The sequence below is a fragment of the Anthonomus grandis genome, chromosome 19, assembly GCF_022605725.1.
Source record: "Anthonomus grandis grandis chromosome 19, icAntGran1.3, whole genome shotgun sequence".
NCBI classification, from domain to species: domain Eukaryota; kingdom Metazoa; phylum Arthropoda; class Insecta; order Coleoptera; family Curculionidae; genus Anthonomus; species Anthonomus grandis.
In genome coordinates this window covers 5,952,827-5,978,907 of record NC_065564.1, presented here as the reverse complement: position 1 = coordinate 5,978,907, position 26,081 = coordinate 5,952,827, and the positions used below count along the sequence as shown (strand labels likewise).

Sequence of the window (26,081 nt, the reverse complement as noted above, 5' to 3'; positions counted from 1 at the left end):
CAGTCTGGGTTGACGCTAGTGGTTTTTGTGGTCAAAGACTTTAGACCATAGAGTGATGCACCGAGAATGTCAAAGTGACACCTGGAAGAATTCGAATGTTTCCCGCCAAGCCGTGCTTAGACTAGAAAAAAAAATCAATTCCACCCGATATTAAGTAACAATAGCGGTTATTTAATGTTATACAAGAGAGTTAATAGAATACAGATCAAGACAATGCGCGGTATTGTTGTAACGGTATAATTAGAGAAACGAAACGCGTATACAAAGTTCACCGGGAGGCACACGCAGGAGGTACGAAATTGTTTGTCATTCATAGACAACGGACCAGGTGAGAACAAGCGGGAGGGATTTACTGGCACGACAGGGCCGTACCGAACCTGTTTCGCCCCGATTTAACAACAAAAAAAAAAATACCGAACGCAGGCAGCATCGTCACAGGTGAAAGCGCCCAAATTACCGTCAAAATTTTGAAATATCAATCAAAACAACCGGCCAGATAGAAAGGTATGATCTAGATCAGTTTCACTTAATGTTAAAATAATGCCGCGGGTGGTACACGGTTTCGTAACGTTTTTCGGGTTCTTGACTCTGGTTTTTATGGTGCAGAACTCGATTCGATCGTTGGGGGATGTAGACCTGCTTGCCGATGGAAAATTAGCTGAAAAGAGGGTAAAAGTTGCTCAAATCTTCGGTCAGACATTGCAAAGGCCATTTTTCAGCTCAGGTACCAGAGGGCGCTGAAGCAAAGCGTTCGAGACTATGGGGAGTCAGATGTGGACATTGAGGCGAGGGTGATGGAGTACACCATGGTGAAGAAATGCTGTGGCAAGTCTGAGAGCTTGAATGCCCAACTGGAGTGCAGCATGAAGCATGTGGAATCAGATGAGTTCTTCCCTCGAAGCATGGTGGTTGGAGCACACTTCCAACCAGTAGAGTTTATGGAAAACGTTACTTATGCTAATAATGACGAGTGCTCTGACCAAGGTGCCTATTTTCACGTTGATTTCCTCCTTATCATGCTTACGAATGATTTTTTCAGTAATTTTCTTGCACAAGGATCAAGTCGAGTACGTCTTGGAGCAATTCTCCGGGAATTTATTGAAAATTCATAACGCAACAATGTTGTACAATTTCTCTCAAAATTATTGCCTCGATAGGATTGCCCATGAGTCAAGGTCCCTCCCAGCTCCAATTTTAATTAAAAAAAATAAAATAATACTTTGAAGGTTTGTCCTAAAGCTTTGCCCATGCAAAACGACCCATTGCCTCCCAAAGTGCTGCCCACAAGGGGAATACTTTCACCCCAAAACCGAAAAATGCTTAAAGGGCAACAGCAGCATGCTCATAAACGGCTCATTAACCACTTACAAGCCCCTGAATTGCAGTAGAGCAGATAGGTAACCGCAGAACTCATGAATGCTCATTTTACCATCGTTTAACATTGTTCCAGTTACTGCCTGGACTATTTTTTGAACGAGAACCACACCCTCGAAGTCCAGGGGCTGTTTTGCAACCATTCAAGCGGGACGAGGCGAGCCCTGAACGAAATCATTAACAAATGCTGCCCAGAAGGGTTGAGTTTTAATGAACTCTTCGAATGTGTGCCGAGAAAGGCAGAACCTGTCAAATTGGGGGGAGTGAAGCTGGTTTATAATAGTGGGTTTGTCGGTCCACCCAATATGCCTTGTAAGCCCCCTTTTCCAGCTCTTAATTCTTATAAAGAGGCCTGATTTGTAGGTGTGATGGTAACCAATAAGAATGCATCCCTTTTTGTCAGCAAGGGGAATTTAACCTCATTATCCATGTGGAGGATCAAGGAGAAGTACCCTAAGGATCTCTTTTGTTTGGACAGAATTAATGGATCAGAAAGGTACTGAGCATTCGAGTCTTTTAAGTTGAGCGCTTACCATGCAACTCTTCTCTTCTTCATTAGCAATTAAATATAGTACCTAAAATCTGTTTTATGCACCATGTCTGGTAAATCTGAGCCTAACTCAGAAAGTACTTGAGCCACAAAAATTCTTTATATATCAAATTACTCCTTAAGAAACGTTGCAACTTTTAGTGAAAACCCCATTAAAATCTCTCAATTACTTTTTGAGTTATCGTGGATGTTCTTTGAGGATCGTTGAATTTTTATGACAAAAAATGGTATAAAAAGGAGCGTAATCAAAAGTGCCCTGGTTCAATAAATTTTGCACCTAAAATTATGTTTTATGCACCAAAATGATCCTTGGGGATCCCCTTTTACTTTTCTAAAAAAATTGCCAGAATCCCTCAAAAAGTTTTTGAGTGATACTCAAAAGTGCCTTCATATGAAAGTTAGTATTTTCAAATTTATTGTCACATAGGTCCATGCCTGGTAAATCTGAGCCTAACTCAGAAAGTACTTGAGCCACAAAAGTTCTTCATATATGAAATTACTCCTTAAGCAACGTTGCGACTTTTAGTGAAAACCTCATTAAAATCTCTCAAACACTTTTTGAGTTATCGTGGATAGAAATTGAATCTTTATGACAAAAAATGGTATAAAAAGGAGCGTAATCAAAAGTGCCCTGGTTCAATAAATTTTGCACCTAAAATTATGTTTTATGCACCAAAATGATCCTTGGGAATCCCCTTTTACTCCTCTAAAAAAATTGCCAGAATCCCTTAAAAAGTTTTTGAGTGATACTCAAAAGTGCCTTCATATGAAAGTTAGTTATTTCAAATTTATTGTCACATAGGTCCATGTCTGGTAAATCTGAGCCTAACTCAGAAAGTACTTGAGCCACAAAAATTCTTCATATATCATATTACTCCTTAAGAAACGTTGCGACTTTTAGCGAAAACTTCATTAAAATCTTTCAAACACTTGTTGAGTTATCGTGGATAGAAATTGAATCTTTATGACAAAAAATGGTATGAAAAGGAGCGTAATCAAAAGTGCCCTGGTTCAATAAATTTTGCACCTAAAATCATGTTTTATGTACCAAAATGATCCTTGGGGATCCCCTTTTACTCCTCTAAAAAAATTGCCTCAATCTCTCAAAAAGTTTTTGAGTGATATTCAAAAATGTCTTCATATGACAGTTAGTATTTTCAAATTTATTGTCACATAGGTCCATGCCTGGTAAATCTGAGCCTAACTCAGCAAGTACTTGAGCCACAAAAATTCTTTATATGTCAAATTACTCTTTAAGAAACGTTGCAAATTTTAGTGAAAACTTCATTAAAATCTCTCAAACACTTTTTGAGTTATCGTGGATAGAAATTGAATCTTTATGACAAAAAATGGTATGAAAAGGAGCGTAATCAAAAAGGCCCTGGTTCAATAAATTTTGCACCTAAAATTATGTTTTATGAACCAAAATGATCCTTGGGGATCCCCTGTTACTTCTCTAAAAAAATTGTCAGAATCCCCAAAAAGTTTTTGAGTAACACTCAAAAATGTCCATATAGATTTTTGAGCTTAAAAAAAATGCCTCAACCAAAAATTCGATATTTCGCTGAATCTTTTACCAAACACAGCGTTTCGTGTATCAAATTAATCCTCAGAGATTACCTTTTCTTTATTTAAAGGAATCACAGTGAAGCCCTAGGTAGGTTCTGAGTTATAGACAAAAATAGTCCAGTACAAAAAAACACATTTACTGTCAATTTGATCGAGTTGATCGTTTGATCGATCAGTAGCTTTTTGTTTTGTCTTAGCTTCTGCAAGTTCTTCTTCCATTTCTTTAAACTCCATATCCAAATTCTTGACAGAACTTTAAATTCGGTTTTGTTCCCACTTTCCTTAAATTGTTAATAATTGCCGGAACTGATCAGCATAAAGGCGCAGATGACTCAGATGAATGAACCAATCAGTTATGAATGAATAAAAACGGAAATGCTTGCCTATCAGCTTCTTAGAGTATGAAAAACTATAGAGTCTCCTTGACGTCTAATCGAATTCTTCGGGTCTCTAGTGAGTACGCCATGAAGTTTACGCCACCGCTCACTTTGCAGAAGTGCTGCCCCCCGCGGCATTTCTACAACATCTCCGCGCACGCGTGCCAGTTTGACGTGACAGAGGTGGCGGTACCGGTGGTGTTGAAAGATGGCGCCACCACTACACTCGCGGAGTACTTTTGGACTTATAATGCCTCCTGTAGGCGTTCCCAGTACATTTTTGCGAACGCTTACGGTACCGATAAGGTGTTCCTTCATGAACACGGTTCGATCTTGAAGAGGAAGAAAATGAGGAGGCGGCTGGTGCCTCCCATTGAGTACTGATAAGAGAATTCGGGAGAGGGGGTGTACTAAATTGTGCTTTTTGTAGGTACTGCCTTGACGTCTTTAGAATTGAGGGTTTGACCGTGTCTAATGGGTTTTTTTGCAAGAACCATGACACGCGTGGAAGGGCCGGCAAGGGAGAAGGCGGAATGGGGTACGGTCTTGGGTTAGCTCATAAAAACCACCCTGTAAAGGGGTATATTTTGCTAGTGTGGTGTTGTTTAATAAAGAGAGTTGCTTAAAACTGACGTATGGTCTATATGGGGTCATTTTGTTTGGTAAAAAAAGGAAAAAGTGTAGTCTCGGTTGCCAGACCAACGTCCAGCAATCGTGGTCGAGTACAGCTCTGGCCATGACCAATAATAATGTTTGCCAAGCTGTAACTTTTTTAATTCTTGACCGATTTCGATGAAACAAGCGGCCTAAAATAGAAAAAAAAATCCGTTTTACCATCGGACAGCAAAACAAATGATCAACGTCGGTCGAAAGAGGCACATCTCAATTCCGAATATGCGAACCATCAGGGGGCGTCTTGGGCCATAAATTCAAACCTAAATACTTTCTCTCTTGAGCGGTAATTACAGGGTACCGCGCAGGTATTTACTTTTTACCGTCGCCGTGGTACCGGTGCGTAAATTACCGAAATTACCGTCCCGCGCGGTTTTCGGCTTCATTTACATAATGCGGACATTATCCGGTCGATTTGCGATTTTCCACGCGGCTTTATACTTTACCGATAATTACGGGTGTTATTATCGGAGGCTGACACGGTGAGAACTACATGATGAAACCAGTTTTTTTTTTGCAATTTACGCTATTAAAACAGTGGTTATTCCTATGAATGCCTCGATATCCTCAGGTGCTAAGGGTCAAACCTCACAAAAATGCCGTTATGAAATGTGAATAAAATGCACCCAATAGAAGCAATTTGCAATTTAAAAAAATTATTTGTTTTGTTTGGTACTGAGTTGTCAAAACTTTTTTTTTTAATTTCCATAAAAACCGACTCCTAAGGCAATTTTATGCGGTGAAATTTCTTCAATAGACGCAGGTTTTCCATTAAAAAAAAATTAAAATTTGATGCTTTACTGATAATTATGATCTGATGCTGAAGCGCCAAGGGTCCTAGCAAAACTTTTAATTTTTTATTTTCAATTAATTGTTTCAAAAAATCTGCATTTTATGCGATAAAATGCACCCAATAGAAGCAGGTTTCGGATTAAAAATAAATAATTTACAAATAATTTCGATTTGATGATGTGATACCAAGAATTGTAGGTTCAAGCCCCTTAGATAATAAAACATTTTAATTTTAATAAAAACTAATTTTTCGGGCAGTTTTATGCGATAAAACGCGCCCAATAGACAGTAAAAACCGACTCTTAGGACAATTTTATGCGAAAAAACGCCTTCAATAGATGCAGGTTTTCCTTTAAAAAAAAATTAAAATTTGATGCTTTACTGATAATTACGATCTGATGCTGAAGTGCCAAAGGTCCTAGCCAAACTTTTAATTTTTTATTTTCAATTAATTGTTGCATAAAATCTGCATTTTATGCGATAAAATGCACCCAATAGAAGCAGGTTTCGGAATAAAAATAAATAATTTACAAATAATTTCGATTTGATGATGTGATACCAAGGATCGTAGGTTCAAGCCCCTTAGATAATAAAACATTTTATTTTAATAAAAACTATTTTTTAGGGCAGTTTTATGCGATAAAACGCGCCCAATAGACAGTAAAAACCGACTCTTAGGATAATTTTATGCGGTAAAATGCCTTCAATAGACGCAGGTTTCCCATTTTAAAAAAATTAAAATTTGATGCTTTACTGATAATTACGATCTGATGCTGAAGTGCCAAGGGTCCTAGCCAAACTTTTATTTTTTTATCTTCAATTAATTGTTTCAACAAATCTGCATTTGATGCGATAAAATGCAGCCAATAGAAGCAGGTTTCGGATTAAAAATAAATAATTTCGATTTGATGATGTGATACCAAGGATCGTAGGTTCAAGCCCCTTAGATAATAAAACATTTTAATTTTAATAAAAACTAATTTTTAGGGCAGTTTTATGCGATAAAACGCCTTCAATAGACGCAGGTTTTCCATAAAAAAAAAATTAAAATTTGATGCTTTACTGATAATTACGATCTGATGCTGAAGTGCCAAGGGTCATGGCCAAGCTTTTAATTTTTTATTTTCAATTAATTGTTTCAAAAAATCTGCATTTTATGCGATAAAACGTGCCCAATAGACAGTAAAAACCGACTCTTAGGACAAGTTTATGAAAAAAATGCCTTCAATTGACGCAGGTTTTTCATTAAAAAAAAAATGAAAATTTGATGCTCTACGATCTAATTACGATCTGATGCTGAAGTGCCAAGGGTCCTAGCCAAACTTTTAATTTTTTGTTTTCAATTAATTGTTTCAAAAAATCTGCATTTTATGCGATAAAACGTGCCCAATAGACAGTAAAAACCGACTCTTAGGACAATTTTATGCCGTAAAATGCCTTCAATAGACGCAGGTTTTCTATTAAAAAAAAATTAAAATTTGATGCTTTACTGATAATTACGACCTGATGCTGAAGTGCCAAAGGTCCTAGTCAAACTTTTAATTTTTTATTTTCAATTAATTGTTTTAAAAAATCTGCATTTTATGCGATAAAACGTGCCCAATAGACAGTAAAAACCGACTCTTAGGACAATTTTAAGCGGTAAAATGTCTTCAATAGACGCAGGTTTTCCATAAAAAAAAATTAAAATTTGATGCTTTACTGATAATTACGATCTGATGCTGAAGTGCCAAGGGTCATGGCCAAGCTTTTAATTTTTTATTTTCAATTAATTGTTTCAAAAAATCTGCATTTTATGCGATAAAACGTGCCCAATAGACAGTAAGAACCGACTCTTAGGACAATTTTATGCCGTAAAATGCCTTCAATAGACGCATGTTTTCTATTTAAAAAAATATAAATTTGCTGCTTTATTGATAATTAAGGAGCGATCAAATAAAACCATTTTATAAAATTCCGGGTTTATTTACCAAAAAACCTCCCTAAAATGGTGTAAAAGGTTTGATATTATAGACCTGGTAGGCAATATTTTGGTCCTTATTAGTTAAATTAACATAGGGATTATTGCTAATAATTAAGTGCCAAGGATCCTAGCCAAACTTTGAATTTTTTATTTTCAATTAATTGTTTCAAAAAATCTGCGTTTTATGCGATTAAATGCACCCAATAGAAGCAGGTTTCGGATTAAAAATAAATAATTTACAAATAATTTCAATTTGATGATGTGATACCAAGGATCGTAGGTTCAAGCCCCTTAGATAATAAAACAATTTATTTTAATAAAAACTATTTTTTAGGGCAGTTTTATGCGATAAAACGCGCCCAATAGACAGTAAAAACCGACTCTTAGGACAATTTTATGCGAAAAAACGCCTTCAATAGACGCAGGTTTTCCTTTAAAAAAAAATTAAAATTTGATGCTTTACTGATAATTACGATCTGATGCTGAAGTGCCAAGGGTCCTAGCCAAACTTTTAATTTTTTATTTTCAATTAATTGTTTCAAAAAATCTGCATTTTATGCGATAAAACGTGCCCAATAGACAGTAAAAACCGACTCTTAGGATAATTTTATGCGGTAAAATGCCTTCAATAGACGCAGGTTTCCCATTTTAAAAAAATTCAATTTGATGCTTTACTGATAATTACGATCTGATGCTGAAGTGCCAAGGGTCCTAGCCAAACTTTTAATTTTTTATTTTCAATTAATTGTTTCAAAAAATCTGCATTTTATGCGATAAAACGTGCCCAATAGACAGTAAAAACCGACTCTTAGGATAATTTTATGCGGTAAAATGTCTTCAATAGACGCAGGTTTTCTATTAAAAAAAATACAAATTTACTGCTTTACTCATAATTGAGGAGCGATCAAACAAAACCATTTTATAAAATTCCGGGTTTATTTACCAAAAAACGTTCCTAAAATGGGGTAAAAGGTTTGATATTATAGACCCGGTAGACAATATTTTGGTCCTTATTAGTTAACTTAACATAAAGATTATTGCTAATTAAACAATTGATTTGTCCGATTTTTCTTAATTTATTTTATAATTTAAAAGTGATTGTTTTAATGTAGTTGTGATGTTATTCGTATTTCTTTTGAGCTAAATAATATTATATCTGCTGAGCCAATTTCATACGAAAAAAAGCACTCAATAGAAGCAGTTTTCTCTTTAAGAATTAATAATTTGCGGCTTTACTGATAATTATAATTTGGTGCAGAAGTGTCAAGGGTCACAAAATATACAAAAATTTTATTTATCTATTTTTAATTAAAAAATCATCTGCATTTTATGCGATTAAACGCACTCAATAGAAGCAGTGTTCTATTTAAAAATAAATAATTTACTTTACTGATAATTACGGTTTGGTACTGAGGTGCTACTAAGGATACTTGTAGGGTCAACCTCTAGAGAATTTAAAACTTTTTGTTTTTAGTAAAAACCAAACTTTTAAGGCCGTTTTATGCCCTAAAACACGCCTAATAGACGCATCACTTTACAATAGAAAAACCAAGTAACTTGGGGGCTTACTGATAATTACAGCATGATGCTGAGCTGCCAAGAATTATAGGTTCGAGGACTACAATTGTCTTCGCTTTTTATTTTTTATTTTACTTAAAAATCAACTTTTAAGACAGTTTTATGCGATAAACCGCGCCTAATAGACGCATCACTTTACAATAAGAAAAAACCAGTAACTTAGAGATTTACTGATATTTACAGTATAAGTGTCATTACTTTTTTTTTATATTTTACTTAAAAACCAACTTTGAGGGCAGTTTTATGCGACAAAACGCGCTCAGTTTACAATAGAAAAACCATGTAACTTGGGGGTTTACTGATAATTTCAGTATATTATATGGTTTGTGATGTTGTTGGGTTTACGGATCGATAAAATCAAAGTCCCATCCTATTTAAATTGACGACGTTTCGCAAAATCTATTTGCATCTTCAGGGTGAATTTAAAATTTTGGACTTGGTCAAAAAATGAACATTTACCCAGAAAACTTTCAGGTACGGGATCTCAGATAACACATGGATATAGACAATATTACTAGAATATAATTTATCACAGTATACTAATATAACCTTATTTGGATCGTTAATTTTAAAAAAAAACTATTTTCAGTATATTGTTTATGAGTATTTTGATTTACTGATAATAATTACTGTATGGTATATGGTATTTTTTATTTTAAATAAAAATCAACTTTGAAGGCAGTTTTATGCGATAAAATGCGCCTCATAAACGCACTTTACAATAGAAAAACCAACTAACTTAGGGGTTTATTGATAATTACATTATGGTAATAAGAGTTGTGGGTTCAAGTCCTAGAAGTGTCATTATTTTTTATTTTTTACAATTTACAGTGATATGAGCACTCTGTCCCTGAAATCTCAATTTTTTACAACTTCCAAGATTAATATCTCTAGTTTTAAAAGATGTTGGGGAAAACTTAGTTTCAGAGACTTGAGCACTTTGTCTTTGGAATCCCAATTAAAAAAAAAATTGATTCTATTTTCAACTCATCATATCTCAAAAGCTGTTTGAGCTAAGTAAGTCATGTGCCCATCAAATTGCTTGGAATTTTACTTAGATTTCAAAAATTCCTTCCTACAAAACAATGAACCTAAGCTCTCTAAACTGAGCATGTTATAAGGTATAAAAATTAAAAAGCCTCGATAAAAATTTGAGCAAACTCAGACTAATATAAGGAGCCTTTCCAGAGATTCCGGAATACAAAATAACCTGGAAGGGCATCAAAACGGCTTATGTTAAAGTAGGTCTCAGTGAAATGCCATAGAGTGACACTTGCAAATTTGACCTGGACTTAGCAGAAAAGGGATGGAACTCCTGGAACGCGAGCATAGTATAAAAATTTTAAGGCAGTTTTATGTTAACATACTCTGAGACCATTGACTTTGTGTCTCTTTAGCCTCTGAATAGATATTATTGGGAAGTTTCTTTGGGAAAAATGGACTATAGGGTCGATCCCTAGAGGTATTAACACGTTTTATTTTAAATTAAAACCAACTTTGAAGGCAGTTTAATGCGATAAAATGCGCCTAATAGACGCAGTTTACAATAAAAAAAAAAAACAAGAAACTTGCGGGGTTACTGCAGTAAGGTGCTGAGGTGCCAGGGATTGTAGGTTCAAGTCCTAGAGGTGTCACCACTTTTTGTTTCATATTTTCAATGATAGGCAACTCTTTTAATGTGATAGAACGCGCCCAACAGAAGCAATTTTCAATTATATAAAATAAGGAAAAAAAAATAATTGCGACCGGTGCGCGATTTCTCTCATATGCCATAGCCATAACTCGGATCTATTTATCGTAATTTGGGTCAAGTACTGAGCCGATAATAAAAATAAATGCGACCGATAATTTTTGCCTTTGATTACCGCCGGCGAGAAAACAGGTGTTTTCTTATTGAACTTCTTAATTAGAGGCGGTCAAACACGTGAATCGACTGGCGAATTTCCCACATAATAGACTCATCATCATCATCATCATCGCCGCTGCTCGGTGTAAATTTCTATCTTTACATAAACGATTATGTCCTTAAGCGGGCAAACATTCGATTTTATTGCGTTTTTCTTTTGTGATTTTCTATTTGCGATCAGTAGAGACAACGCTAAACAATTGTTTAGCATATTCTGTTACACTGTTCGACGAGGCTCATCCTGAATGCTAATTAAACGCGATACGCGCCGTGGTATTTTATTATAAAGGGGCATTGACATAAATCGGTTGGGCTGGTTTCGTTTTATCTTAGGCCGGTTGTTTCGTTGAAATCGGCTACAATGCCAAGGGTTGTGGGTTCGAACCCTTTGAATTCCTCACTAGAGCAGTGTCTGAACCTCTAGAAACCATGGGAGTCGACCAAGAAATTTAAATTTCACCGCCGAAAAACGGTTATTATCGAATAAAAAAGAAATATACCGTATCATCATCGGACCAGCCGGATTCTTCTTGAATGGAGGTTATGAATGAAAACGTGTTTACTCCGCCAAGGAGATGAACAGGAAATAAATAACGTAATGGAATCTCGCTTTGGGCCGTTGCTGCTGCTGCTGCTGCTGCTGACGTGACCTCTCGAAGAACCACTTTTATATGCTTTAATGCAATAGGAAACAATTTTTCGGGCAGTACGACGATAACAATCTGGGTGCAAAATCTGAAACTATAATTTAACAGGCGACATCGTAAACCAAGATTAGACGAGAAAAGTTCGCATGAGAACCCGCGGTTGAGTGTTTTATTATAACTTCTCTCTCTTGTCTATTTACGACACGCGTATCTCGCGATGGTCCATTTCGATTATGCGGCTAAACGTTCCGCGAGGAAATTGCTCCTTTCGTTACCGATAAGGCGACACAGAATTAGAACAGTATCCCCTTTCTAACACCATCGTTAAAATTCAGGCAAAATCTAACTGGATAAATTGAGAAATTCGTCCTGGGAGCACTCAACTCCATAGATTTTCGTTCTCATTAAATCCTTGAACCCTTGAACTCTGTCAAGTATTGATGATTGCTTGAAGCATTGAATTGGAGCCTAGTGATCGGTGTTAGCAGGTGATTTCAACCAATTGCTTGAAAGAAGTTGGAAATTTCGTCCTGATAGTTAAGTTGGACCGTGGTTTCTACCTTTAAAGCCCTCCCCAAGAGTCCCTTTATACGAATCTAAAAAAATTTTGAGGATATTTTAATCAGTTCCCAAGTTATGACCTAAAATGTCACCTAAAAATTTAATGTTGCAGGATGCATTTTAAAAACCTTCAGTTTGGTGTCTCTGGGTGGGACCTTGCCGGACAAAATAGCCTCTAAATCAAAAATTCTTCGAGGAAGAAAACCCTTTTTGATATTAAATGATTTGGAAAGTAACGCGTTTTCTTTGAGTGAGAATGGATTCGAATTTTTCACGAAAATATTCGGAAAAAGTGAAAATTTGGTTTGAAAATAAGCAAAAAAAATGGACCCCAACCAAAAGAGCCCTAGTTATCCCAAATTTTGACCCAAGGGCACGCTTCTACCCTCAAATCCATCCCCAAGAATCCCTTCATATGGATCCGAAAGAACTGTGAGGATTTTGTAATTAGTTTCAAAGTTATGTCCAAAAAAGTGCCATAATGAGGAAAAAATTTAATGTTGCAGTGTACGTTTTAAAAACCTCAAATTCGGCGCCTCTAGGACCTTGCCAGACAAAATCGCCTCTAACTCGACAACTCTTCGTGAATGCTTAGGATACAATACCTAAAGAAGAAATGACAGTTATGCTTGAAATTCGTTGATTATTTGCTGAAATGCACTCGATTGCCTGGAAGAAAGGATGAATTTGAACTGAAGTTTTTGACATTTTATCAAATGCACTCAACTGCCTGGAAGAAAGGACAAATTTGAATGGAATTGGTTGGGATTTGCTGCAATGCATTCAATTGCCTGGAACAGATGACAAATTTGAATAAAAGTCGTTGAGTTTTTGTAAATTGCACTCGACTGCCTGGAAGAAATCACAAAATTGAATAAAATTCGCTGGAATTTGCTGTAATTCACTCAACTGCCTGGAAGAAAGGATGAATTTGAACTGAAGTTTTCGAAATTTTATCAAATGCACTCAACTGCCTGGAAGAAATAACAAATTTGAGTAGAAGTCGTTGAGATTTGCTGAAATGCAGTCAAATGCTTGGAAGAGAGGATGAATTTGAATGGAAGTCGTTAAGATTTGCTGAAATGCACTCAAATGCCTGAAAGGAATCACAAATTTTAATAAAATCCGTAGAGATTTGCTGCAATGCTCAGTTGCCTGGAAGAGATGACAAATTTCGGTAGAAGTCGTTGAGATTTGCTGAAATGCAGTCAAATGCCTGGAAGAAAGGATGCATTTGAATAAAATCCGTTGAGATTTACTGCAGTGCATTCAATTGCCTGGAAGAGATGACAAATTTGAATAGAAGTCGTTGAGTTTTAGTAAACTGCACTCGACTGCCTGAAAGAAATGACAAAATTGAATAAAATTCGTTGGAATTTGCTGTAATTCACTCAACTGCCTGGAAGAAAGGATGAATTTGAACTGAAGTTTTTGACATTTTATCAAATGCACTCATTTGCCTGGAAGAAAGGACAAATTTGAATAAAATTTGTTGGGATTTGCTGCAATGCATTCAATTGCCTGGAAGAGATGACAAATTTAAATAGAAGTCGTTGAGATTTGCTGAAATGCAGTCAAATGCTTGGAAGAGAGGATGAATTTGAGTGGAAGTCGTTGAGATTTGCTGAAATGCACTCAAATGCCTGAAAGGAATCACAAATTTGAATAAAATCCGTAGAGATTTGCTGCAATGCTTAATTGCCTGGAACAGATGACAAATTTGAATAAAAGTCGTTGAGTTTTTGTAAATTGCACTCGACTGCCTGGAAGAAATCACAAAATTGAATAAAATTCGCTGGAATTTGCTGTAATTCACTCAACTGCCTGGAAGAAAGGATGAATTTGAACTGAAGTTTTCGAAATTTTATCAAATGCACTCAACTGCCTGGAAGAAATAACAAATTTCAGTAGAAGTCGTTGAGATTTGCTGAAATGCAGTCAAATGCTTGGAAGAGAGGATGAATTCGAATGGAAGACGTTGATATTTGCTGAAATGCACTCAAATGCCTAAAAGGAATCATAAATTTGAATAAAATCCGTAGAGATTTGCTGCAATGCATTAAATTGCCTGGAAGAGATGACCAATTTGAATAGAAGTCGTTGAGTTTTAGTAAACTGCACTCGACTGCCTGGAAGAAATCACAAAATTGAATAAAATTCGTTGGAATTTGCTGTAATTCACTCAACTGCCTGGAAGAAAGGATGAATTTGAACTGAAGTTTTTAAAATTTTATCAAATGCACTCAACTGCCTGGAAGAAATAACAAATTTGAGTAGAAGTCGTTGAGATTTGCTGAAATGCAGTCAAATGCTTGGAAGAGAGGATGAATTCGAATGGAAGTCGTTGAGATTTGCTGCAATGCATTCAATTGCCTGGAAGGGATGACAAATTTGAATAGAAGTCGTTGAGTTTTAGTAAACTGCACTCGACTGCCTGGAAGAAATCACAAAATTGAATAAAATTCGTTGGAATTTGCTGTAATTCACTCAACTGCCTGGAAGAAAGGATGAATTTGAACTGAAGTTTTCGAAATTTTATCAAATGCACTCAACTGCCTGGAAGAAATAACAAATTTCAGTAGAAGTCGTTCAGATTTGCTGAAATGCAGTCAAATGCTTGGAAGAGAGGATGAATTTGAATGTAAGACGTTGATATTTGCTGAAATGCAGTCAAATGCTTGGAAGAGAGGATGAATTTGAATGTAAGACGTTGATATTTGCTGAAATGCAGTCAAATGCTTGGAAGAGAGGATGAATTTGAATAAAATCCGTAGAGATTTGCTGCAATGCTCAATTGCCTGGAAGAGATGACAAATTTGAATAGAAGTCGTTGAGTTTTAGTAAACTGCACTCGACTGCCTGGAAGAAATGGCAAAATTGAATAAAATTCGTTGGAATTTGCTGTAATTCACTCAACTGCCTGGAAGAAATAACAAATTTGAATGGAAGTCGTTGAGATTTGCTGAAATGCACTCAAATGCCTGGAAGGAATGACAAATGTTAATAAAATCCGTTGGGATTTAGTGAAATGCACTCAACTGCCTGGAAGAAAGGACAAATTTGAATGGAATTCGTTGAGATTTGGTGAAATGCACTCAAATGCCTGGAAGAAGTGACAAATTTAAATCGAAGTCGTTGATATTTGCTCCTATGTACAAATGTCAATAAAATTCGTTGAGGTTTACTGAAATGCACTTAACTGCCTGGAAGAAAGGACAAATTTGAATGGAATTCGTTGAGATTTGGTGAAATGCACTCAAATGCCTGGAAGAAATGGCAAATTTATTACAACCGAATTGGAACTTCGCTTGGGTAAAATTACCCGCCAATCGCGTGAACGTTCGTCGGTCAAACTGCGCGGTTTTTGGGTCGAGACGAGTGACATACTTGTCAACCTGTGCGCAGTAAAAACGATCGAATGCGGTTTGAAGATGCGCAGTGGTTCCAGATTCAAATCCCGTCCGGAACAAAACGTATTTTTATTAAATAACTAGGGAATCAAGTTCCCACAGAGCGTTTTTGAGCGATAAATAACCGGGCGAGACAAAATAAGCCATTGAAGCAGAATTAATGGCAGCAAAGCGAGGCGTTAGTTACGCGATAATAAATTATCAGTTACACCTTATTTATTAATATTTAATTAGTATATAAATAATTTCGCGTGTGTAAATTAACGCACAATAATGTCGCTTAATTAGTTTTTCGTTCGCCTCGAAAATTTCATCTAAGTTCGAAACGAACGAGACCGGATTCCTCGTGACGTAAATTTAATTAACTGTAACTTTTCGGGTTAATTTATGTGTAGATCCAGCCAGATCGATTATTGTGAAACGCTCTCGGACACGTCGATTAATCTGCGGACGTCTAATTAAAATTAAAAAAAAAAAAAAAAACGAGAGCATCTGGTTCTGATGGTCGCTCTCATAACCGTTTCTATGACTCGTGATTAGAAAAACTAAAAGCGCATGATCAGAAAACCGTATAAATGTTCTGCGCACTGAAGTTTTATGTGTCTACGTCTTCTTGCCTTCTTGTCCATGTCAAGAACGACTCGGGATATGAGGACAACAGCGCAAGTCCATTTTGCGTCAGATACACTTTTCAGCATTCTGCGCACTTATTCTTCCTGGTACGCACGTTTACGACAAATATTTACCAATAGATCGCTTTGAACTTAGTTTTCATAGTAATGTTGTCTTACTCACGTTGGCTAATAAGTTCGAAAAACCAGGAGAGACCAGGATTGAAGGAGAGAGAGCAGCGGAAGGTTAGATAAGGATACACTCAATCTGTTGACGTGGTTAGATGTTCAATACCATGATGATGGAAAGAGAGCACCTGAAATAAGTTACACGAGGACATACTCGTCACTCTTAACGACGTCATAGGATCTTGGAGATCTTATCTAGAAGAACTAAAGCATCAAAAGGAGAGTGAGCGAGTAAACGAGGATAGACACATCAACAGTGACCAGATTTTATTGACACAAGAACATCTCCGGAGCGACATTAAAAATAAATTAATTTCCACCCAAAATAAGATTTAAGTTTCTGGGCCCTATAAAGATTAATGAATAAAACGTTGGATCTTAGATGGTATCGCGGGTGTCCATTAGATTTATTGCTGAGAGCTTTTCTTAATTTAGGGTTTTCGTTCGGGGTTTTATCTCGGGTTTTATCGCTTGTTTGTGTTCGCCTTGTGACGCGAGGTGCGAGCTTGTTGAAGGTCTTGCTTCGGATTTAAATTGAATTAAAAATTAATTTAATAATATGAAGATATGGGTACTCTTGACCACCGTTCTTCTTTTATCTGTTATTCTGTTAGACTGAGACAGAAAATATCTTAAATTTGAGGTCATACATATATTTGAATTCTTTGTACGAGCACCAAATTTGTCCAGAATAATTAAAGCTGGATTAGAGGAACTGCCTTTTGGTGCAAGAGAATTGAACTTAACTGCCTGGAAGAATATTTAATATTTTTTCGGAAAATATGGTTCTTCGAGCCGGATCTCTCATTCAGTTACGTTGCTATTAATGTCGATTTAATTTAAGGTTAAAATGAACTCAACTGCCTGGACGAATTTTTAATCATTTTCTGGAAAATCTGGTGCTTCAAGTCGGATCTCTCACTCAGTTGCGTTTCTATTCATGTGGATTAAATTTAAGGTTGAAATAAGCTCAATTGCCTTGACGATTTTTTAAATAATTTTCTGGGAAAGTTGGTCCTTCGAGCCTTCCTTTTTCTACTTCCCCGAACGCCAATTTGGACGAATAACCGATCAGGGTCACTCGATTTTGCGCACATTCCATGCATAACACAATTACAGTATCAAAATTTGCATAATTCTAAGGTTAACTTAAATCACGAAAAAAAAATCAGCGAGTGTGGTCGGTCGAATCCTTCTGACATAACCTGATTATAGCTGTCATTAAAAAAAAAAAGTGAACTAATGAATATCCGGCGCTATTTTTGGGCATTTAACCGGTACGTTCAATAACGCAAGGTTAAGAACCGTTTAAAATGCCACGGACTACAAGTGAAAAATCTTCGGCTTGATAAAAGTCCATACTTGGAGTCCTCGTTGACTAAAGCCGACCGAAAGAATAATGGTAGCAGAATTAAAACCCCGTGTTCGCTAATGGACTGTTACGGGAGGGAAAAAAATTGTCTTAGAACCAGACGTAATTTATTATTATTTAAGTAATTTCATATATAATTCAATTCGCCTTTAAAGTTCAACGCAAATGGACTGATTTAATAGTTTTTAATGACAGATATCGTATCTAATTAGATTGGCGGTCGTGTGCTACGTTTACGCCTTGTACAATGCGTTCCGAGTAGAATTTCTAAGGAAATTGAAGTATGCTCAAAATTTTTTAATATATAAACGAGAAAAGGGTTTCTTTGAGACACGCTCTATATTCAATTGATTCCACATTTGAGGTAAACGAACTTAACGAAAAACAATAGAAAATCCCGGAAAATTGGTGCAAACCAACACAACGATGAAACCCCTGCGTTTTGAGTACAATTTTCAAACTAAAACATAAAAAATGGATTAAAATTGTCCAGGGGGATAAAATCTGGTGATCCAGAAGGCCAACTCAGAAATTTAACTTGTCGGTGACCATCTATGCAATCTTTAATATTAGCAATGCTTTTATCTCACCTATTGATCTTTTTTCTGCAACGTCCGTTTACCATGACTTTTCCCAATAATATTAATAATAACAATTTTAAAGATAAGGATCTCCATTAACCCAAATAGGTTTGCCATTTTCCCACAACAACAATACGCCTCTAAATTACTGTAATTTGCGAAAATTAATTAATAACTTACGTACGCAATCGGCCAGATAAATATCTGCCGATAAATAAATAATTGTCGTTATTAGCTTAACTCGGAGGTGACATTTTAGAAAAATAAATAAACGACCGATGGCTCCCTCTAATTCGTTCCGAATCGGTCATTTATCGGGCCGTAATTGGCCCGTTTTACGTAATTGAGTGAACTTTATTATAATAGAGATGTTTATCTTGTGTACAAAAAAAAAAGAGAGATATTTTACCGCATGACTGGGCATGCGGGCGCCCAAATGCCATCGGGAAACGTGGGGTTTTTGATCTCTAATGTACAGTGCGGTCCAATTATCAAGTTTTCTTTTACAATTTTCAAAAAAAATATACGAGAGAGATGTCTTATGCGTGCTTAGGTGGCTCAATTTAAGCCTAAATTACTTAATAATTAGAGAATTTGGGGTTGTCCAAGGGGGTCAGATCTGGTGATCAGGAAGGCCACCACAGAAAAGTCATCAAAATGTTAAGATATTCTTAATATTTCAACTTTTTTTAAATATTTAATGCCTTCTGGAATTAACTATTTTCTGACTGAAAAATTCACCAAGCCAACAATTCCTTGATTATTAAATTTGATAGAAGAGATCATGTTTCATAAAAATATTAAAAAATATATTTAAGCCCAACCAAAGTGTCTTTAATGTGGCTAAAAAATTTATTGAAAGTGACCAGAAAAATTGATTTCTTTGTCACTTTTGAGCTACATTTGTAGCAGTTCTTTGAACATTCATCCAGGGGTTAATAATTCGTTGATAAATTTAAAAAAATCATTAAAATTGATGCAAGAGATCGTGTTTTATCAATAATCATGATGCTGCCACTTTTGAGCCAAAACTGTATCAATTCTGTAAGCAGACATTAAAAGCCAACAATTCATTAATTAATTGAAAACAAAGTGATTACAATTGATGCGGATTTTACAAATATTAAAAAATAGATTTAAGCCCAACAAGAGTGTCTTTCATGTGGTTAAAAAATTGATTTTTTTGCCCTTTTTGTCTCAATTTTTTGAACATTGATTAGTTTTTTTCAAGAGCTAACAATTCGTTGATTAATTTGTAAAAAAATCACTAAAATTAACACAAGAGATTACGTTTCATTAATAATCATATTGCACTTTTGAGCCGCAACTTTGACCATTCTTTAGGCAGTCACCAAGAGCCCAAAATTCATGAAAATTTAGAATTGTCTAAGGAGGTCAGATCTGGAGGTCAGGAGGGCCACCCCAGAAAAGTCACCAGAGTGTTGAGACCTTTTTTTAAATATATGTAAATGTTCTGGAGTTAGCTGCTTTCTGGCTGAAAATTTTATCATAAGCCAAAAATTCGTTGATAAATAAAAAATATGGATTAAAATTGAAGCAACAGATCATGTATTATAAATATAAAAAAACGTTTTAATGTGTCCAAAATAAATTGATTTCTTTGCCCCTTTTAAGCCATATTTGTAGCAATTCTTTGAACATTCATCAAGAGCCAATAATTCGTTGATTGCTTAAAAAAAAACATTAAAATTGATGATGGAGATCATGTTTTAAAAACATTAAAAAATTGATTTTTATGTGGCTAAAAAATTGATTTCTTTGCCACTTTTGGCCCACATTTGTAGCAATTTTTTAAGCCGTCATCAAGAGCCAATAGTGCATGTATTAATTTAAAAAAAAAATCAATAAACTTGATGCTTGAGATCATGTTTTATAACTATTAAAAATATTGATTTTTATGTGCCTAAATTATTGATTTTTTTGGCACTTTTAAGCCACAACTGTAGCAATTCTTTAAGCCGTCATCAAGGGCCAATAATTCGTTAATTAATTTAAAAAAAAAATATTAAAATTGATGCAATTGATCATGTTTTGTAAACATTAAAAAAAATGTTTTATGTGGTAAAAAATTGAATTTTTTATGTGCTTCAATAATTCATCTAGAGCCAATAATTCGTTAATTATTATGATAACAATATTAAAATTGATGCACATAAATTTGATCAACATTAAAAAATATAATTCTAATATATAATAATTCGTTAATTAATTTTAAAGAAATCAATAAACTTGATGCAAGAGAATGTTTTATAAACGTTAAAAAAATTGATTTCGTTGCACACTGTAGCAATTCTTTAAGCAGGGAATCAAGAGCTAATAATTCGTTGATTAATTTTAAAAAAATCATTAAAATTGATGCAATTGATCATGTTTTATAAACATTAAAAAATTGTTTTTTATTCGGCTAAATAATCGATTTCGTTGCCCCTTTTTAGCCACAACTGTAGCAATTCTTGAAGCCATCATCAAGAGCCAATAATTTGTTGGTTAATTAAAAAAAAAAAATGAAACTGATGCAAGAGATCATGTTTGATTAAGATTTCTTTGCCACATTTGCAGCCATTCTTTTAAAATTCATTAGGAGCCAATAATTCGTTAATTAATTTAAAAACTATCAATTAATAAATAAACGTTAACTGAAAATATATGAATAAACAATAAAAAAAATCACAAGCCTGAAAAACGTATTTTTTGTGCCATTTTTGAGCCACATTTGCAGCCGTTCTTTGAACATTCATAAAGAGCCAACAATTCGTTTATTACCATTAAAATTGAAGCAAGCGATCATGTTTAAAAAACATTAAAAAAAATTATAAAATTCCCCAAAAAAATTTATAATTAATATTGGTGTACTTACATTTGAAAAAGGTATATTTAAGCCAAATTTGCACGTAATTTTAAGGTAAAAAAAAATTAACTTTAGCGGATTTTCTCGATTTTAATAAATTAGAAATAATCATTAAATTCATGCAGATCATGTTTTGCAGCCGATTAAAAATTACGAGATGATTTTCAAAAATTTAGACATACCCATTGGCCACTCGTTACGTGCTAAAAAAAATCACAAAAAACGCATGCTTTGGCAAAAATTAAAAAAAAAAAACAAAAAAAAAATCTACTTACATTTGAGGACAAAATCATCATATTACAAAGCGGAAAATCCTAACGCTACAACAACAACAACAAGAACAACATCAACAGCACTTACTAGGAACATACTAAACTCAGTCAAATCCAAAATATCCCTGACACACGAAACATCCAGGTTTTCTTACTAACGCACCAAAACCACCGCACAACGAAAAAAAAAATAATTCCGAAAAAAAAATTAAAATTTTTTCGCGTCTGCGCTCTCTCTCTGTCTCTCTCTTTCTCTCCCTGATCCGGTATGTACGCGCCTCTCTCAACGGCTGCCTTAACACTAATTCAAGAGTTCGCTCTTCGGTAATGGTCAGCCTTACCAGTCACCGAATAACAAAAGTGCCGCTAGGTGGGGGTGGCTAATGAATTATCCGTTTATCTGTCTATAGGATTATGAGGATCATGATGATCATAATCGTTCAAGTAGTAAAATCGTTTGGGAGGAAAAACAATCGTTTGTCAGTTCATATTGATTCGATTAGGTGCGTGAAGGAGGTGACGAGGAGGAAGAGAGTCAACCTCCTCAAACATTTTGAGTCAACCACTTAAAAAAATGAGATCCACTGTTAAGGGTGAATGTGCATTGCAAGGAAAACTCCATGCAAGAAACTGGGGGTTGTTGGGGCTTTTCTTAAAAACTGGCACTATTCTGAAGGCATAAAATGGACTTTCAAAAGTCCACTGTATATAAAGTTTTAAATTGATTTTTTATCTGTAATATTGGAGAAGTTACAACGAATTTAATTAGAGGAGTTTGCAGCCATATAAGGGTCTAAAACAAATTTTAATCTGCCAGAAAAGAGGCTCGTTAAATTCCAAATCCCACTGAAATAGCGTTCATTAATCAAAAAAGGGTTAAAACAATGTTTAATCTGTCAGAAAAGAGGCTCAATCAATGTTTAGTTCTGCTAATATAGCTTTAATTAATTAAAAAGGGGCTAAAACAATTTTTAATCTGCAAAAAAGAGGCTAAAACAATGTTTAATTCTGCTAATATGGCTTTAATTAATTAAAAAGGGGCTAAAACAATTTTTAATCTGCAAAAAAAAGAGGCTCAATCAATGTTAAATTTTGCTAAGATACGAGTAGCTTTAATTAATCATAAATTGCCTAAAAAAATAATTAACCTCTTAATCAATGTTTAATTTGGCTAAGATAGCTTTAATTGATCAAAAAGGGGCTAAAACAATTTTTAATTTGCAAAAAAAAGAGTCCGAATCGATTTATAATTCTGCTAAAGTTGGCCAATAAAAATAGATTTAATTAATTATTTTTTTTTATCTGCCAACAAAGAGGCTAATTTAATTTTGCTAAAATGGGTTTAATTAATCAAAATGAGGCTAAAATAATTATTAATCTGCAAAAAAGAGGCTCAATCATATTTAATTTTTGTAAAACGAGGCTAAAGAGGTTTCAAATTAGAGGAAAATTATATGGAATAAATTGTATAAAGTGAAAAACAGGCTTAAAATATTCAAGGTAATACACAATTTTTTAAATCTGCTAAAATAACTTTAATTAATTAAAAAGCGGCTAACAAATGGTAAATTCTGCTAAAAGGGGTTAAAACAATTTGAAATGAGAAAACGAGGTTGAAAACATTAAAAATAATTTCGATTTTTGCAAAAAAAAGGCACAACCAATTTTTAATCGGCCAAAAAAGAGGCTATAAATCAATCTTGAATTTTGCCAAAATAGCTTTAAATCAAGGGGCTGATACAAATATTTTAGTATTTTAAAAAATGTAATAAAGTCTTTAATTAATCATTATATTAGAAAAAAATTCTCTTCTCGCTGAATTCGCTTAAAACACTTTTAAATAATTAAAAAGCCGCTAAAATGAACATAAAAGAGGTTTATATAAATGATTTTAAATACTGTAATACTTAGAGGCACATTAAACATTAAATATATTATAAGAAAATTGAATTCTCTTGAAAAGAGGCTGAATCAGTTGTTAATTCCGCTAAAAACGTTTTAGATGAGAATAAAATGGATGCAATAAATTTAATGTACTGAAAATCAGGCTTGACGCATTTAAGATAGTAGACAGATTTTAATTTTTTCCAAATTGCGTTTAATTAACCAAAAATGGGCTAAAATCACATGAAAAAAGGCTCATTTCAATTATTTTAAATGCTGTAATACGTGTCTTAAACATTAAGGAGAAAAAAATTGAATATTTTTAATCTGACAAAAAAAGAGGTTCTCATTCAATTTTTAATTCTGATAAAATAACTTTAATTAATTAAAAACTTACGAAAAAAAATAATTTTTTTTCATAAACCGAATAGAAAGAGGCTTAGATAATTTTTTATTTTGTTGAAATAACTCTAATTAATTAAAAAAGGGGCAAAAAATTTTAACTTTTGCTAAAAAGAGGCTCACTTTTAATCTGACAAATCAGGAGGCTCAATCAATTTTTAATACTGCTAAAATAGCTTTAATTGATTAAAAAGAGGCTCAATAATTTTTTAAATTCTGCCAAAAAGAGGCTGAAATCGTTTACAATCTTATAAAAAAAGAGGCTCAATTAACATTTCATTGTGTTAAAATAACTTTGATTGATTAAAAGTCGGCTAACAAATTTTAAATTTTGAAGAGGCTAAACCTAATTTTAATCGGCAGAAACGGTGGCTTAAATAATTTTAAATATTTCTAAAATAGCGTCAATTAATTAAAAGAGGCTAAAATATTATAGATATTAGAAAAAAAATTAAATTTGTTAAACGGTGCTTAGGCAATTTAAAATACTTTCGAAAATGAATTTGCTTTAACCGACGACCATCTCTTTATTGTATAACGGATGTACTATTTTCGGGCATTGTGTTGGGCGCCAAAAATTTTACAAAACAAAAATCGGGAAAAAACCCCATAGATGTACTGTACTTCACATACATTTCCACCCTTATCTGCAAACCTATTTTTTTAATCTGGCAAAAAAAGAGGCTTAATCAATTAATAAAAAAGAGGAGCTTAAATACAAAGATATTAGAAAAAAAATGTTAAAAGGTGCTAAGGCAATTTAAAATACTCTCGAAAAAGGCTAAACTATGAAGTACATTTTCGAATTTGCATTAACAGAAGACAATTTCCTTAATGTATAACGAATGCACTATTTTCGGGCATTGTGTTGGGCGCCAAAAATTGTACAAAACAAAAATCGGGAAAAAACCCCATAGATGTACTGTACTTCACATACATTTCCAGCCTTATCTGTAAACCTATTTTTTAATCTGCCAAAAAAAGAGGGGCTAAAATGCAAGGATATTAGAAAAAAAAATGTTAAAAGGTGCTAAGGCAATTTAAAATACTGTCGAAAAAGGCTAAACTATGAAGTACATTTTCGAATTTGCCTTAACAGCAGACAATTTCCTTAATGTATAACGAATGTACTATTTTCACGTATTGTGTTGGGCGCCAAAAATTGTACAAAACAAAAATCGGGAAAAAACCCCATAGATGTACTGTACTTCACATCCATTTCCACCCTTATCTGTAAACCTATTTTAATCTGCCAAAAAAAGAGGCTAGAGAAAGAAAATTAAATTTGTTAAAAAGTACATTTTCGAACTTGCCTTAACAGAAGACCATCTTCCTAATGTATAGCGAATGTACTATTTTCACGTATTGTGTTGGGCGCCAAAAATTGTACAAAACAAAAATCGGGAAAAAACCCCATAGATGTACTGTATGTACTTCCCATACATTTCCACCCTTATCTGTAACGCGGATAAATAAAATTAGCATGTTTCCAAGTCACGTCTGAAAGTCATTGATCGCCTCTCCATATAACAAAACGTTTTATAATAACGAGCGTTCGGTATGCCCCCGACGTACTGCACTTTATCTTCCATTTATAATTTTTTTTTTTGCGTTATTTTTTTTGTTGTTTCGAAAATGCCGTCACGTACCGCGCGGGCAATAATAACAACAATAAATAAATTATGTTGTACAGTGTATGTCCGTACGCTCGTCCATGACTAATGGAGTACATGCCATGTTGACACCATTGGCGGGAACTACAATGAGTGTTTTCTTTTTTTTTTTTAAGACAGTGTTGCACTACTTTTGACCTTATTTTGAAAATATTATACGTCTAAATGCGATAACCTGCGGTAATCCCTTCTGAAAAATCTATTTACGACCGGCATTAGCGTCGGTAGTTGACAAGATTTACTCGCCCAATTAATCTCATCACATCGGAGATTAAAAGACGATCGAGGATTTGAAAAAGTATTAAACATTTATTTTGAATTTACGACAAATAATCACTGGGGGATTATCCAGCTAATACCCCGCTAATCTTCGATTGCTACGCCCCTGTCTCCGGTGAAAATTATGCATGGCTCGTACCGAAAATGTATTATGTTTATTTATTAAGTTTTTTTTAATTTAAATTGGCATCGACGACAGTTATGAGCGCATAATGTTAGTGAACTCGTTGAGTCACCCCGTTGGTGCAAGCGGTCCGCAACCACGACTCTAATTTGGTAATGGGAGGGTTGGAGTGAGGAGTCTAATGCCCCTGTAACGATAATTGACCGTGTGGTCGGCATTAAAAGGCGATTTTGTTGTTAAAAGTTCGTTTAGGGGGATGAATGGACGCATTAAACGAGGGTGTTTTGCATGAAGTCGAATTTTCGCGGTTAAATCAATCTAATAATAAATTTATTCATTCTTAATTTACTAATTACTATTTGCAGACAGGCAGTAAATCATGTTACAGTTCCATGGATATGGGTTATGCCTTGAAATTACCATAAT

At 34.4% G+C, this 26,081-nt stretch overlaps 2 protein-coding genes across 4 annotated transcripts in view; one reads left to right on the top strand and one right to left on the bottom strand.

The window, feature by feature from the left end:
• LOC126747718 (dendritic arbor reduction protein 1-like) overlaps window positions 1–26,081 on the bottom strand; it is a 190,656-nt gene that overhangs the window by 20,709 nt on the left and 143,866 nt on the right. The window contains exon 1 of one of the 3 annotated variants that reach the window (XM_050456513.1): window positions 21,382–21,599. The exons of 1 other annotated variant lie outside the window; for it this stretch is intronic. In XM_050456513.1, coding sequence (XP_050312470.1) covers window positions 21,382–21,390 — 9 coding nt within the window. In that variant the 5' untranslated portion in view covers window positions 21,391–21,599. Of the gene's footprint in view, window positions 1–21,296; window positions 21,600–26,081 lie in introns of those variants that run through there. One more of the 3 variants, XM_050456512.1, reaches the window with a different exon arrangement.
• On the top strand, window positions 461–4,502 carry LOC126747717 (uncharacterized). Its single transcript, XM_050456510.1, has 8 exons — window positions 461–669; window positions 720–984; window positions 1,040–1,175; window positions 1,227–1,397; window positions 1,451–1,686; window positions 1,738–1,870; window positions 3,948–4,247; window positions 4,301–4,502. Exons 1-8 carry the CDS (start codon window positions 541–543, stop codon window positions 4,494–4,496), a joined length of 1,566 nt encoding a protein of 521 aa, XP_050312467.1. The 5' UTR covers window positions 461–540; the 3' UTR covers window positions 4,497–4,502.